At 38.6% G+C, this 13,727-nt stretch overlaps 1 protein-coding gene across 3 annotated transcripts in view; it reads left to right on the top strand.

Moving 5' to 3' along the window:
* Window positions 1-13,012, top strand: part of WASF3 (WASP family member 3) — a 34,440-nt gene extending 21,428 nt beyond the window's left edge. For 2 of the 3 annotated variants that reach the window (XM_053385921.1, XM_053385923.1), the window contains exons 3-9: window positions 548-682; window positions 3,473-3,626; window positions 4,744-4,861; window positions 7,181-7,356; window positions 9,487-9,750; window positions 10,344-10,714; window positions 11,986-13,012. In XM_053385921.1, the coding sequence (XP_053241896.1) occupies window positions 548-682; window positions 3,473-3,626; window positions 4,744-4,861; window positions 7,181-7,356; window positions 9,487-9,750; window positions 10,344-10,714; window positions 11,986-12,143 (1,376 nt within the window). In that variant the 3' untranslated portion in view covers window positions 12,144-13,012. Of the gene's footprint in view, window positions 1-547; window positions 683-3,472; window positions 3,627-4,743; window positions 4,862-7,180; window positions 7,357-8,693; window positions 8,861-9,486; window positions 9,751-10,343; window positions 10,715-11,985 lie in introns of all 3 variants that reach the window. The other variant, XM_053385924.1, reaches the window with a different exon arrangement.
* Window positions 13,013-13,727: the final 715 nt, after the last annotated feature.

Below are 13,727 nucleotides of genomic sequence, written 5' to 3' on the forward strand. Positions count from 1 at the left end.
TTGGAACCAGCACTGGCCCAACCACTAGGCAAAGAGAAGCCTTTAATTCATCACAAATGCCATATGTAGCATATGGAATTACGTTTATAATATTCATTTACTGAGGGTAGCAGCCGCCTGTTTCTCCTGGTCCATTTCTCTCTGTGGGATATCACAGACCTGTAATATACCCCCAAACTAGTCTGCTGCTTTCAGGTGCACTGCAAGGGGAGGACACTATCCTGTTGCCAGTGCTGAAGTAAGATTTAATGGGGAAATGCTAACTTGTCCTTTACCACAGGCAGCAAAAGTTGTTGGGCTGGCCCTGCTTATACCTGCTCTGACAGTGTGTGGCATTCCTGTGTGTAGGATTGTGTCTGAAAAGAGCAGTTTTCAGTAACATTGGATAAATGTGGGAATTCTGTGCTGTTAACTTGCACAAAGCACCAGAAGCATAGTGAAAGCTCTCTGAAGAAACTTTGTACTGTTTCTGTGTTCAAATACATGTGCATAGTGTGTATCATGGTGATTAAAACACCTGGAGAGATGTTGTCTTCTTTCTCTATAGGCAAACATGCTGAAGACATATTTGGTGAGTTGTTTAATGAGGCCAACAACTTCTACATCAGGGCAAATTCCCTTCAAGACAGAATTGACCGCCTTGCTGTCAAAGTCACCCAGCTGGATTCAACTGTGGAAGAAGGTAAGTAATTGTATTTGAGCATTGAGCCAGAAGTGGTATTGACAAGAGCACAGTAATTAATTGCACAGCAATCACTACTTTTTCCTTTGGAGTCAGTACTGAGTGATATGTCACCTTGGTTGTTTTTTTTTTTTAAGGTAGCAGCTTTGGGAGGGGGGAATCTGTGGCAGTTGCAGGGGGGAAAAGGGGAGGAAGAGGAAAATATTTTAGAACCACTTAATATTTGCCACTAGAAGTCCATACCCTTATCTCTCTTTGCAGGAGTCCTACTTTTAATTGGATCTATTGCTTGGGTATATTTCATGTATTATTAATTTGCAGTAGATAGATGAACATGAGCAATGCCCATCTCAAACCTCTTATTCCAGAAGAGTAATAGATATATATCACCACTGTAGGATAAACTGTTGTCCAAGAAAACTGATCTTTTGGTATTTTATAACCAGATTGTTAGAACACTGGATGCAGTCTACACTGCTGTGTGCTGATACAGCCCATTGATTTTATTGGGCCTAGGTTACATCTCAAGATTCAGTGGCTGCGTCATGGAGATCAACTGTGTATCAGTATCAATTGCTAGAGTCTCCATGGTCAGAGGCAGCATGCCTCTGAATACCAGTTGCTGGAAACTGCAGAAGGGGAGAGTACCCTCGTGCTCAGGTCCTGCTAGTGGGCTTCATACAGGCATTTGGTTGGCTGCTGTGAGAACAGGATGCTGGACAAGATGGGCCATTGGCCTGATCCAGCAGACTCTTCTTAAGCTTGTCATGTAGAGCCACTGCCCCACGATTGCAATTTCAGGTACCTTTGGTAACCCCTTTCATAACTTATTTCTATGCGTTGGCTCTTCATATGTTGGAGGGAATGGGATTCCACCACTGACTGTGCCTACAACTTCCACACAAAGAGCTCAAGGAGCGCTTACACATGGAGGTTGGAGCCAAGGCCAATAAGGCATGGTAGTGATTGATGAGTGTGGGGCCACCGGCATAATACTACTCCCTCCTCGCATAAAATGAATGTGCTGAGGATGAGATATGAAAGGGGTTAGAGTAGCAGCACTACTACCTATGTAACAGAGCACAAATTTATGACCATAATTGTAGCTAGTTTATGACTACTTTATATTTTGAGAAGGACTGTAGCTCAGTGGTAGAGCATCAGCTTTACATGCAGGTCTCAAGTTCAATCCTCAGCATGTCTAGGTAGGTCTGAAAGTGACACCTGGCTAAATTCCCGGAGAACCGCTGCCAGTCAGTATAGAAAATACTAAGCTTGAGGACCAATGGTCCGACTTGGTATAAGGCAACTTCCTATGTTCCTGTTTGCATCACTGTCTTCAGTCTTAATGCAGCATCTGAAGTTCTAATACTTCATTGAATACAGAATGACTGCTTATATCTTTGCTTGCTTGTGTATACTTACAAAAGGAATGCTTAGTTGTGTTCATTGAGGATGCCATTCTAGACATCTGAAGACATTTACAGGAGCAGAAGTTTTGTCATTTTTCTAGGACGGCTGTTACAGAAGCTACATATTCCCTTTGGATTGTTGGCAGAAGCTGCATAGAAATGAAATTTAGTAGCCTCACTTTCACATTCTGTTTCTGAAAATTGATTCATAGTCAATATAACCCTTTAAAAAGCTTAAATAATAGATTGCATAATTTGTAAATCTAGTGTTGAATACACATTCTAATCAAATATGCAGAAGTATAATGCATTTATTTAAAGCTGGTTTCATTGATATATTTTGTAATTAAAAGCAGATGTGTGTTGCCTTTTAAGCCAGGTAGCATATCATGTTACAATATAGGTCCCCAAATGTGGTGTCCATGGGGTCCCTAAGTGACACCTTCCAGGGTTTCTGCCCCTCCCAAATTTGTAAAAGAATTGAGGGTTTTTTTTGGGAGAGGTTGCCTATTTTGTAGACAGTGTTGCATTGCTTTTTTGTCTCTTTTTTTGGAGTGGCATAGGTATGTTGCCTGCTTTATTTTCAGCTGGGTTAGGAGCTGTTCTGAACAAGACCAGTTTTTCTGTGAAAAGGGTATTTTGTGGCCCAAAACAGTTTTTATATTTCCAAATCTGCTCCAAAAGTTTGATGTCAGTTGGTGTTATAACAACAACTTACAGTTGAGGTCAACGGTACTTATGTCCTATGGATACACAATTTGAATTGGTTTCTATGATAAATAAAATACAACTGTTTGCAACCAAATAATCCAAAACACTAGTTGTGCAGCTCAAATGCATTTTGCAGTATGTATTTATATCTGTTAGGGAAGCAACTGTGAAATTAAGGGTTTCTGCTTGGCTTTCTCCTCACTTGTATGGATGCTAGGCAAAGGTCACTTACTTGAAGACTAATTTTTCAGAACTTAGTTCGAAAACAAGAGCAGGTTGTCACTGGGCAGATCAGTTTTTCTCCATGATATGCAATGCACCTGTTTATGCTTTTTAACATAGCACTTAATGTGCATACTAAGTTACTCTATATATAACCTGTTATGTCATACATAATCTTGTGGATTTGGGGGACAAATATTTTTACTTACACAATCTTGTTGGGGAAATATTACCATGTCTGACTTGTTAAGAATCTTGCACCCACAAATTGTGTGAAGGGCATGTTTTGTATTCTATATAGGAACGAGAATTTAATCAGTTTTGCTCCTCACTTCTTCCTCTTATCAAATGTGTTCAATATTTTGATTTGCTTTACTCCTGGATATTGTGGTTAGCATTTTCTCAATTTAGTTCTATCTACTAATTTTGTTGTTTTTATCAACAGTGTCATTACAGGATATCAACATGAAAAAAGCATTCAAAAGTTCTACAGTACAAGACCAGCAAGTGGTTTCAAAGAACAGCATCCCCAATCCTGTAGCTGATATTTATAATCGGAGTGACAAACCACCTCCGTTGAATATCCTTACTTCATATAGGTACAGTAACTAGAAATGAATAAATAGGCCTGCACAAGTAATGATGTAATCAATACTAGATTCAAGCTACTGAATATTGCCCAGTTAGCTTTTCTTTGGAGTCTGATATAGACAACAGCCCTGAGGCATAGCTCAGTTGGTAGAGCATAAGATGCTTAATCTCAGGGTTCTGGGTTCAGCCCCACATTGGGCGATAGATTCCTGCATTGCAGAGGGTTGGACTAGATGATCCTTGTGGTCCCTTTCAACTCTTCTATGATTCTAAGGCTCCATATCAGTAACCCAAAGATAGTTCAGTTGATTTCTATAACACTGCCTAAGAAAGTAAGAAAGAGTCAATTTAGCCCACAGTATGCTGACAGGCAGCATATCTTCAAGTTAAAGTATCTCTCTAGTGCTTGAGAGTTTTTGTTTTTTAAAAAATATTTTTACGTGCAAAGATGCTGAGCTAAGGCACCTCTCAGAGTAAATATGCTAGAATATCAAAATCTATCTACGTGGGGGGTGGTTTAGCTTGCTGATTTGAACACAATATACTTCTAAATTTTAAATAATTGTTTGAACATTGCTTCTTGTCATTTTCAACTTACCTCAAACACCCATTCATACTGGGTTTTCCCAATTGATCCCTTGGCACAACCAGATGCAGTTTGCACCAGGCCCTGAGTGAAGTGGCCAGTGGGTGCTGCACTTAGGGGTTTGTTGCAGGAAAGCCAGCTTCTCATTAAAGTGTAGGTCTACTTCCTATATTTTATCCAATGTAGGTTTACTTGCTAAACTTTTTTATCCAAACAAATGTAATAAGTATTGGGCCTATTCTTAAGTAAGCACCTCATTGTATCATTTGAGTCAGCAGAACCTGGGTGCTTATTCATGACAGTTCAGTTGGCAAAGTAGCTGGCTTGCTACTTGAAACAGACAGAACTGTTCCTTTTCTTTGGGAGGTAGGTCTTCTGTATGGAAATGGCATCCTATGCAGTACATTGGCACCATTGGAGCCTTTCCCACTAGGTTATCTGCAGAGTCATGAGTACGCTAGAATACTTGCTTGGGTCTCTAAGTATGCTTTAAACAATAATCCTCCTGTTTTCTCAATATCTCTTCATTTTGTTCACAGAGATGATAAAAAGGATGGGCTGAAGTTCTATACTGATCCCTCTTATTTCTTTGACCTATGGAAAGAAAAAATGTTACAAGATACAGAAGACAAACGAAAAGAGAAGAGACGCCAAAAGGTAAACAGGCACATTTTTAAATGTATGCACGTGGTTTACCAGCCATATTTTGGAATAAAATTGGTTCATTTTTTAAATGTTTTTCTTGACATACATATGACTGGAAAACTAGCAAGATTATTTCATACTTTTATATTTCAATCTTAAATGTGTGTCTTAATTTCTTCTCTTTAAAAATTCTAGCAAAAATAGGCTACTAGTTTCAGAAAACATATTTTTGAAAAATAGATTATATGATTATAAACTTATTTCATAAAGTTCTTTGAGCTTTTGATGGTTTTCATTAGATTGTTTCCACTCTAAAATGCAAATTGACTTTATTCTTCTTATTCTGAGAATATGTCCATCTGCTTTTTATGGGTGAGTCTGAATAAAGAATCACCTAAGGTATGTCATGGAAGAGTATATAATGGAGCAGTTTTAGGAATGATGTTCATTGCTGTCAGTGTGAGTACATACAAATTAAATCCCTGAAGAATGTCACTAAGCAATAAATCAGCTATTTTTAAATAGAAAATGTACTGGCATACTGGAACTCCCAGACCACCTGTCTGACTTAGGCAATGTACAAAAGTAAATAAGAACATCACTAAGAGAAGAAGGCTTTTTTGTTTACTACTCCTTCTGAAATAAAGCAAAGCACCACATTCTGTGACCAGGAGACTTGGATGAGTATTTGCTTGGTGAGGGAAAGCTTGCTGATTTGGTGAGGATATGTGAAGTGGGGATGGGAGGGCAATATAACATGTGTACTAACAAGGTTGAGTTTTTCTGTATGTAAAATGCCCATTTTTAGTTTGACTTTGCCTAAGAATGTTGAGGTTTTAATTCCAATGAAATGGTTACTGTAGCATACTTTATCCTCCTTCTGTGAACAGATGGTCTTAAATGGGCTTGCCTGTTGCTGTTATCACTAACCTCGGCTGTCTTCCCATCTGCATAAAATATGATGACTGTAATATAAGACTTTGCAACAGAATAAATGTTTGAGTTATAAGCAAAAGCACTGCAAAAAGCTCCCTCCAAACACTAAAAAAACAAAACAGGCAGAATGTATTGGTCACTGGTATCAAAGATTGCTAGGAGACCCAGGACAATTAAATCATCCTTCCTCAGTCTTCATCTAGCTTAGGTCATTGACAAGGTGACCAAGGCAGTTTTGTATCTGAAATCAGCCTAGAAAACAGGTATATCAGGAATAGATAGCCTTTGCTGTCCTAGGGTGCGTAGAACTATACAGGAAGAGAATAGGTGAAGAGACATGCTTTGTGCTTCTTAGTAACTGTGTGATTAAAGAATATATTTTTATGATTTCATTGCAATTTTTCTTTCATAATTGAAAATCAATTAATCTAACCGTTCTCCCCAAATGCATTTACAGTCGCACCTTGGAAGTCAAACAGAATCCGTTCCGGAAGTCCAGTTGACTTCCAAAACATTTGAAAACCAAAGCGCGGCTTCTGATTGGCTGCAGGAAGCTCCTGCAGCCAATCAGAAGCTGTGGAAGCCCCGTCAGACGTTCGGCTTCCAAAAGAACGTTCGAAAACCGGAACACTCACTTCTGGGTTTCGATCATTCGGGAGCTGATTTGTTTGGGAGCCAAGGCATTTGAAACCCAAGGTACGACTGTACTTTTATCATTGATTTTAATATACTCTAATGAGTCGTTTGTGTTGTGATCCATTATCCTTCCATGTGCATGAAACCTATTTGGTATTTGTTTGGCAGGACAATATAAATACTGAGCTTTTTCCATTTGCAAGGATGAATACCATGCAGCTCTCTGCTGTAAGGTAACTGCTTAAAAGAGGAAATCAGTTGATTTCAGAAAAGGTACATGTGGTGTTGAAGGGAAGCCAAGTTTATTCCAGTGCCAGAAAAAACACACCAACTCTTGTTTGTAGGTGTATCTTCACATACCCCTGGACTCTGATGGGAAAATATTTCCATGCCACTTGCTGTGATGCACTGTGAACCTTTTTATTTGCTTGTCTGAACACTAAGATTACAGTAGCTCTGTAGAACTACAATTTAGCATGGTATTGTTTAAAGCAAGCTTTGTAAACCATACAATTTTACAACTGTGAAGAAAGACTAATATGTAAATTTAATGTTTGTGTTTGCTATGTATATATTACTGCACAGCTGATACCTTGTCAGATGGATAACCTATGAGCTCTTTAGAATACGGCTTCACTATAATTTGCTTAGCTCACCTATATATCTACTTATTTTCATTCTCTTAACAGCATTTAACTTGCTCTTTCCTTCCTTGTCTCTTCCTTTCGCATGCCTTGCTTTCTTGTTCTGTAACATTAGGAGCAAAAGCGTATAGATGGCACAACTCGGGAGGTGAAAAAGGTTAGAAAAGCAAGGAACAGGCGCCAGGAATGGAATATGATGGCCTATGATAAAGAGCTTAGACCAGACAACAGGTTGTCTCAAAGTATATACCATGGAGCATCATCCGAGGGATCTCTGTCCCCTGATACTAGGTCTGTTTACAACAAACCTTTTTGTTGTATTATACATTCAGATATGCATAGTATCCTTATATTCTTAGTAAGCTTAACTGTAGAATTGCAATGAAACATTCAATTAATGTTACAACAGGCATTTTCAAAATTATTTGAAAGGCCAGTGTGACAACCACATTGCACGTATGTTTGTGTTTCTGTTCTAGATTGCCATATTGTACTGCTATAGGCAACTTAGTACATGGATTTTTTTTTCAATTTAATGATTTTACTGATTTTAAGAAAAACATATTCTAAACTTTTGTGTAGTACTTAGAAAGCAATGGTTCTTCACATGCAAGGCAATATACTGGCTTCATATTAGTAGATTTTGCTAATTGAATAAAGTTCACTATTCATACAGTTGGTATTCAGAGAGGAGCTGCAGAACCAGAAGCAATATTTTTAAAAATGGTTTAGAACAGAAACATATCCCCAGTGTGTACAACGGTATTTACCACCGGTATTCTCTCTCTGTGTTGTACTTCTTTGTGCTAAGTGGGAGGTCTGTGTTCAAGCAAAGTGGAACATTCAAGTTGATTGGCCAAGCGGTCTCTAGAGACATTTTTGTTTTCATATTTGTTCTCCAAATTAATTTAATTGGAAGGAAGGAACAACCCACAGCAAATAATGCAGACTGCCTAACAACATTTCACAATTCCACTAACATCTATAATGGCTTGTTTATGTCATCTTGTAGTTATTTTTAAAGTCCAGGCTGTTAAAGCAAAAGAGGATTGCAAGAAGAGCCCAGAAGCTGACTTCCATAGAAAGCCATGTTTTAAAGAGAATTACTTCTGTATAATATTTCTATGATGCTATTCAGGATGTTTTGTCTGCACTAGGAAAATATTCTTCTTTCATGCTACATAACTTCTTTCCTGAGCAAAACTGTTCTCCAACTTAATAGAGAGGAAAGCATTTCTGTGATTCCCAGTCACTTGTTGAAATTCTACTCCTCTTGAACCATGGGAATCATATTCTTGTCAACTCTGTTAACTGGATTAATTCACTTACTCTAGTCATTTTGTTTCCTTGACTGACATGTACTTTTTTTTTTACTCCTTTTTTTGTAGCATGAAAAATTGCCTTGTGAATGAATTGTAATAGGAGTATTGTAAACTCAAGTGTTACATTCAAAACAAGCCTACACAAATGCGCTTCTTGTTATAATTTTGATGCACTGCTTAAATATGCATAAAAAATGATAAGCAAACATAGCAATTTTATGTAACTATTGGAATTTGAAATTCTGATGTTTCCGAATTGGCGAGTCCTATTTACAATGCATTTATGCTATGCCCATTGTGATTCAGAAAGAGAGACACAAGCTGAATCCAAGCCGGCACCAGCAAATTAATGTGAGGAAAGTAAGGACAAGAAGAGAAGAGTGGGAGAGAAGGAAAATGGGCATTGAGTTCATAAGTGATACAAAGAAACAAGAGCAGACAGGAAGCACAAAAGAGGCCAAGATGCCCAAAGGGTTTGTCTTTTTGTTTTACTCAAACCTCTGGTGCTTTGTTGCTTGCCTAGCTTCCTGTCTGAAAAAGATGATGAGCATCTATTTTACTGATACCTTTTTAAACCAAATTACTATATGACACAATTTGTCTTTACTAATGCAGCTTTTTGCAGCTCAGGCATGCAAATAAATTGTCTGTTGCCCTAACTGATAAGCTCTACAGAGTATCTTTATAAGTTCTGTGTTCCACTAATAGTTCTTTTTTCTCTGCCTCTTTAATCCAGTTGTAATTATTTGCAAAAAAAAAAAGCAACTTATAAAATATTAAGGTCTTGGAGTTGGGTTGTTTTTGATAAATGAAAATATTCTCTTGGTCTCAGCTTCTAGTTTTGCTTTCATCTTTTGCTTTTCTTGGTAATAGTACTTCTCTATCACTTCTCATAGAACTAATATCACCTTGTATGTGAGAGAATGCATACCCTGCAAGTTTACGGTTTCTGTGTATTAGGAAAATCGATGAATTTGAAAATTCAGATTTTGTAAATATAAGCTGCACTTTGTGGCTGTAGAAAGTTCTTTGCAAAGACAGTGAAACTATTACGGTACATTTCCTCCTAATTTCTGTATTTTCTCCACTTGTATTTTAGATCTCATGCCTCAGATGTTACCAGCTATTCATATCCTGCTACTCCAAATCATTCCCTCCATCAGCAGCCAATGATGCCTTCATATGGAGCAGGAGATGGAGCTCAGTACATGCTTGCAAACCAGGGCCTTGAGCATGAATTTAGGCCACCTTCTACAACAGTGCGGCATGCTACCTTAAACAGACCTCAACAACCACCTCCACCCCCACCCCAAGCCGTAGATGGATCCCTAGGGACTGTGTCATTGGTACCAGCTGATTATGGGTAAAAAATTCCTTTTGTTATTTATTTAAAATGTGTTTACCTTGCTTTTCAGCTGAAAGGCTCCCAAAGCAGCTTACATGAGATCAGTTAACAAGACAGTCCCTGTCCTCAGGCTTACAATCAGCAACGACGTGGGGGGAAGGGATGGGACACATAGACAAAAAGAGTGGAAGTAAGAGGTCTTAAGTATGGTTAATGTTCAGTGGGGGATATACTTGAGCTGTATTGTTGTATGATTAGGTTGCTACAGTACTTGAGGCTCACATGCTTAGAGAAAATACTCCAGCAAACTAGGTAAGGACCCTTTACTGCTTCCCAGTGCTATATTTAAACCAAGGTAAAAATGGATGTGGGAAAACTTGATGTTGATGTTGAAACAGAGAGATGTGTGCTATGTGTGTTGTGTCTTTAGTAAGAGGCAACTGGAAAAGTTTGAGTTGCCAGAAAAAGTGAAGAAAATCAATGCAATGTAACCCAGTGTTTATTATGCAATCATATTCATTACCAAATGAAGCATATGCTACTGGGTGCACACTGCAAATCTGCTAGCTCATATGCCAGTTAACAAATATTGTGTTCTATTTTATATATAGGATGCTTGCAGCTCAGATGGTGGATTATTACAATCCTTCAGGACCCCCGCCGCCTCCCCCTCCACCCATCATTCCTTCTGCACAGACCGCTTTTGTTAGTCCTCTCCAAATCCCTGTGCTACCTTCCCATCCTGGACTAGTGACTGGATCTATATATTCTGCTGCTCTTCATCCTCCTTCTACTGGGCTTGTTGTTACAGCTCCCCCTCCTCCAGGCCCGCCTCCTCCCCCTCCAGGCCCTCCTGCTGCAGGATCCTCTCTCTCATCCTCTCCGATGCATGCGCCTGCACTGGCTGAAGCAAAGCGGCATGAGCCCACACAGTCTCCCATCAGTGATGCTCGAAGTGATCTTCTGGCTGCTATTCGGATGGGTAAGGGTACATTAAGAATGGTCAGGCTTAAACAGACTAGTGTTTGGGTTTTCCATAACTTTGCATAAGCAGTGCTTTTAATTTATAAGTACAGTCATACCTCGGGTTGAAGCAGCTTCAGGATGAATATTTTCGGGTTGCGCTCTGCGGCAACCCGGAAGTAACAGAACACGTTACTTCCGGGTTTCGCTGCATGTGCAGACGCTCAAAATGACGTCACGCACATGCGCGGAAGCAGCGAAATGCGACCCACAGATGCTCAGTCACGTGTTATGTTCGCTTCAGGATGCGAACAGGGCTCCAGAACGGATCGCGTTCGCATCCCGAGGTACCACTGTAAAGCGTTGCATCTTGAAAGCTAAGTAATGGCATTCAAATTCTTGCTGTTGGGTCCAATGCCTTCTATTCTCCTGATATACAGTAATCTGCCACAATGAAGTATTTGATTTTGTTCTTGGGCAAACAGATGGAGACACACTTACATGCATCTATACAATATATGTCTGTGTTCATGTGTATATAAATACCTATAGGGGAAAAAATAGTTGGTTCCCTACCAGGGAAGAATGGCAGATTCAGTTGATAGATTATGCCAAATTGGCAAAAATGACCAGAAGAATCAGAAACCAGGAAGACCAAAATTTCAATAAGGAATAGGGAAAATACATAATTTACCTTAAAAACCATTGTAAACAACTAAAATCATTAGTAGGATTGGAATAACACTTGTAATTCAGTGTTGAATTTTGGATATAATAGAGATGGAAAAGATTTGGATTAATGGAAAAGATGCAGGAGGAAAAGGTTAATAAAAGGACCCACAAAGGGGAGGAGGGAAATTCAGGAGCTTCTTTGGAATTCTCTTTTTATGTTGGTGGTTGGATAATTGATTGTAAAATTTTAAAACCTGAAAACTAAATAAAAAAACAGCAGATCAAAGTAAATTAATAGCCTCTGGTAACATGAGAGGTATTTGAATTGCCTCCTTTTCTCTTGGGGAATAATGACTGTTTTACATGATAGATGAAGTTGTCATTTCTATTGAAAAGTACAGAGGCCTGTGGAAAAGCCAAAACAATCACCAAGAGCATATTAACTCTTGGAATTCCTTATTTCTGTGAATTCTCATTGTGTTTTAAACCCTAAGGTATTTTCGTTAATTTTTAAGTCCTGTGTACTGTACTTGTAAGCTTATTCTTGCTTTAAAAAGGAAAAAAAAACTTTACCTATGAAAATAACAGTGTGATAATTTGTCTCATTGCTTTCTTCAGGAATCCAGTTGAAAAAAGTACAAGAGCAGCGTGAACAAGAAGCTAAGCGTGAACCTGTTGGAAATGATGTGGCCACAATTCTTTCCAGACGCATTGCTGTGGAGTACAGCGATTCAGAAGATGATTCGGAATGTGATGAAAATGACTGGTCAGACTGAAAACTGGAGAACCAAAGCATTCTATTAATTTCTTAAGGAAATTGTTCATGTTGTGTAGGCACTGATATATGGTTGAAACAGGTTAATTAAATTGATGGTATTCAGGATGCTGTCAGTAAGTTTGGTGATAATCTAGAACTCTTTTATTTTCAGTATTTACTGCATAATACTGTATACAAGTGCCACTGAATGTAGCAAATCATGTTCTGCCCCAAGAGAAGGCAGTGTTTGTTCTTGGCCAGGAGTACATGTAAGTTATTTAGATTGTTTGAATATTAACACCAATTTCCCCAGGTACTTGGAAATCTTTCAAAGCAGGTGCTTGATCTTGGAGCACAACATGACAGAACAATGTCCTCCACCATAAAATGTCACTAATTTGCATTTTTGGTCTAGCTTTATGGAGAATACGTATAAAACTGGTAGCAGTTAAATGTTTCTTGTTTATTTTTAAGTCTTACTCTGTCCGTCCCATATATTGTGCGTTTATTTTTAGCATCATAGCTACACTTTAAAATAATCACGGGTTGGAGCCATACTGACATTGTTAGTGAACAATTGGGTGACATTAGGTTAAGTGCTGAATTACCTCCCCTTATTTATCTGTTTGGCTGTTTGTTTGTTTAGTTTTCATAATCAGTTTTAGAAAATAATATAGTTTGTAACAGGCATATTCAAGCATATGGTTAAATGGATCCTAAAATGGAAATCATACTTCTCTTAGGAGTCGTTGAGCTCAAAAGGTAAGGTTTGTTGAGAACCATGTTCAAGCTGTGTCTGGCTCATGGGTGACTGGACAAATTCTTTATAGTTACAACACCTAAATAAATTTCACCTCAAGTTGATAAAAATAATTTTGTTACCTCTCATATGGTTTACAGTGCTGCATTTATTACATGTGGATAGACATGTAATGCCTTTGTCAGCTTAAGAGTGCAGTTGTGTCCTATTTATTTTTGTATGCCCCTTTTTTAAAAAGTGGCAGTTATAATCTACATTTTCAATCTTATATAATATTTCATTTTTAAAGGCTGTTTTCATGTTTTCTTTCAGTTGTTCTTAGTTATTCACAATTCAGTACTGTATTGAGACTAATTTCCTTTCTTGGCTATGATTCAGGATCTTGTTATGCTTGATTATGTTTCATAGAATTGAAGTTTAGAAGCAGTCAGTGCTGGCTTTGGCTTTTGTTTGTGGGGATTTTTCGAGGGTGGGGGGTGGGGTGAGACCTGGCAAGTTGCCCTGAATGGTGCCTGCAGTTGCCTAGAGGGGAGAAGCAAGGGGAGCAGAGGTTGCTCCTCTTCCTCTTTGCTCCTGTCACTATATGCTTGCTTAGGAGGAGGCAGATGACTAGGTAGCAATAGCAAAGTGTAGGAGTAGTGGAGGTCTGGGGTTGTCAGCCCTCTGTTGGAGTGTGGGCTTCAGCAGTGCTAGTCCCTGATTCCAGCCCTAGAAACAATCCATTGAAAGCTGTTGCTGCACAATTAGATTTGTGTTAAGTTTGGTGGGTGGGGGTTGATAGGTCACTTCTAAATAAGTGAGAAAAATGGAGTAATTCACATCCAATAAGCTTAAGTAGTTTTG

This window comes from Podarcis raffonei, chromosome 4, assembly GCF_027172205.1.
Source record: "Podarcis raffonei isolate rPodRaf1 chromosome 4, rPodRaf1.pri, whole genome shotgun sequence".
Classification (NCBI taxonomy): domain Eukaryota; kingdom Metazoa; phylum Chordata; class Lepidosauria; order Squamata; family Lacertidae; genus Podarcis; species Podarcis raffonei.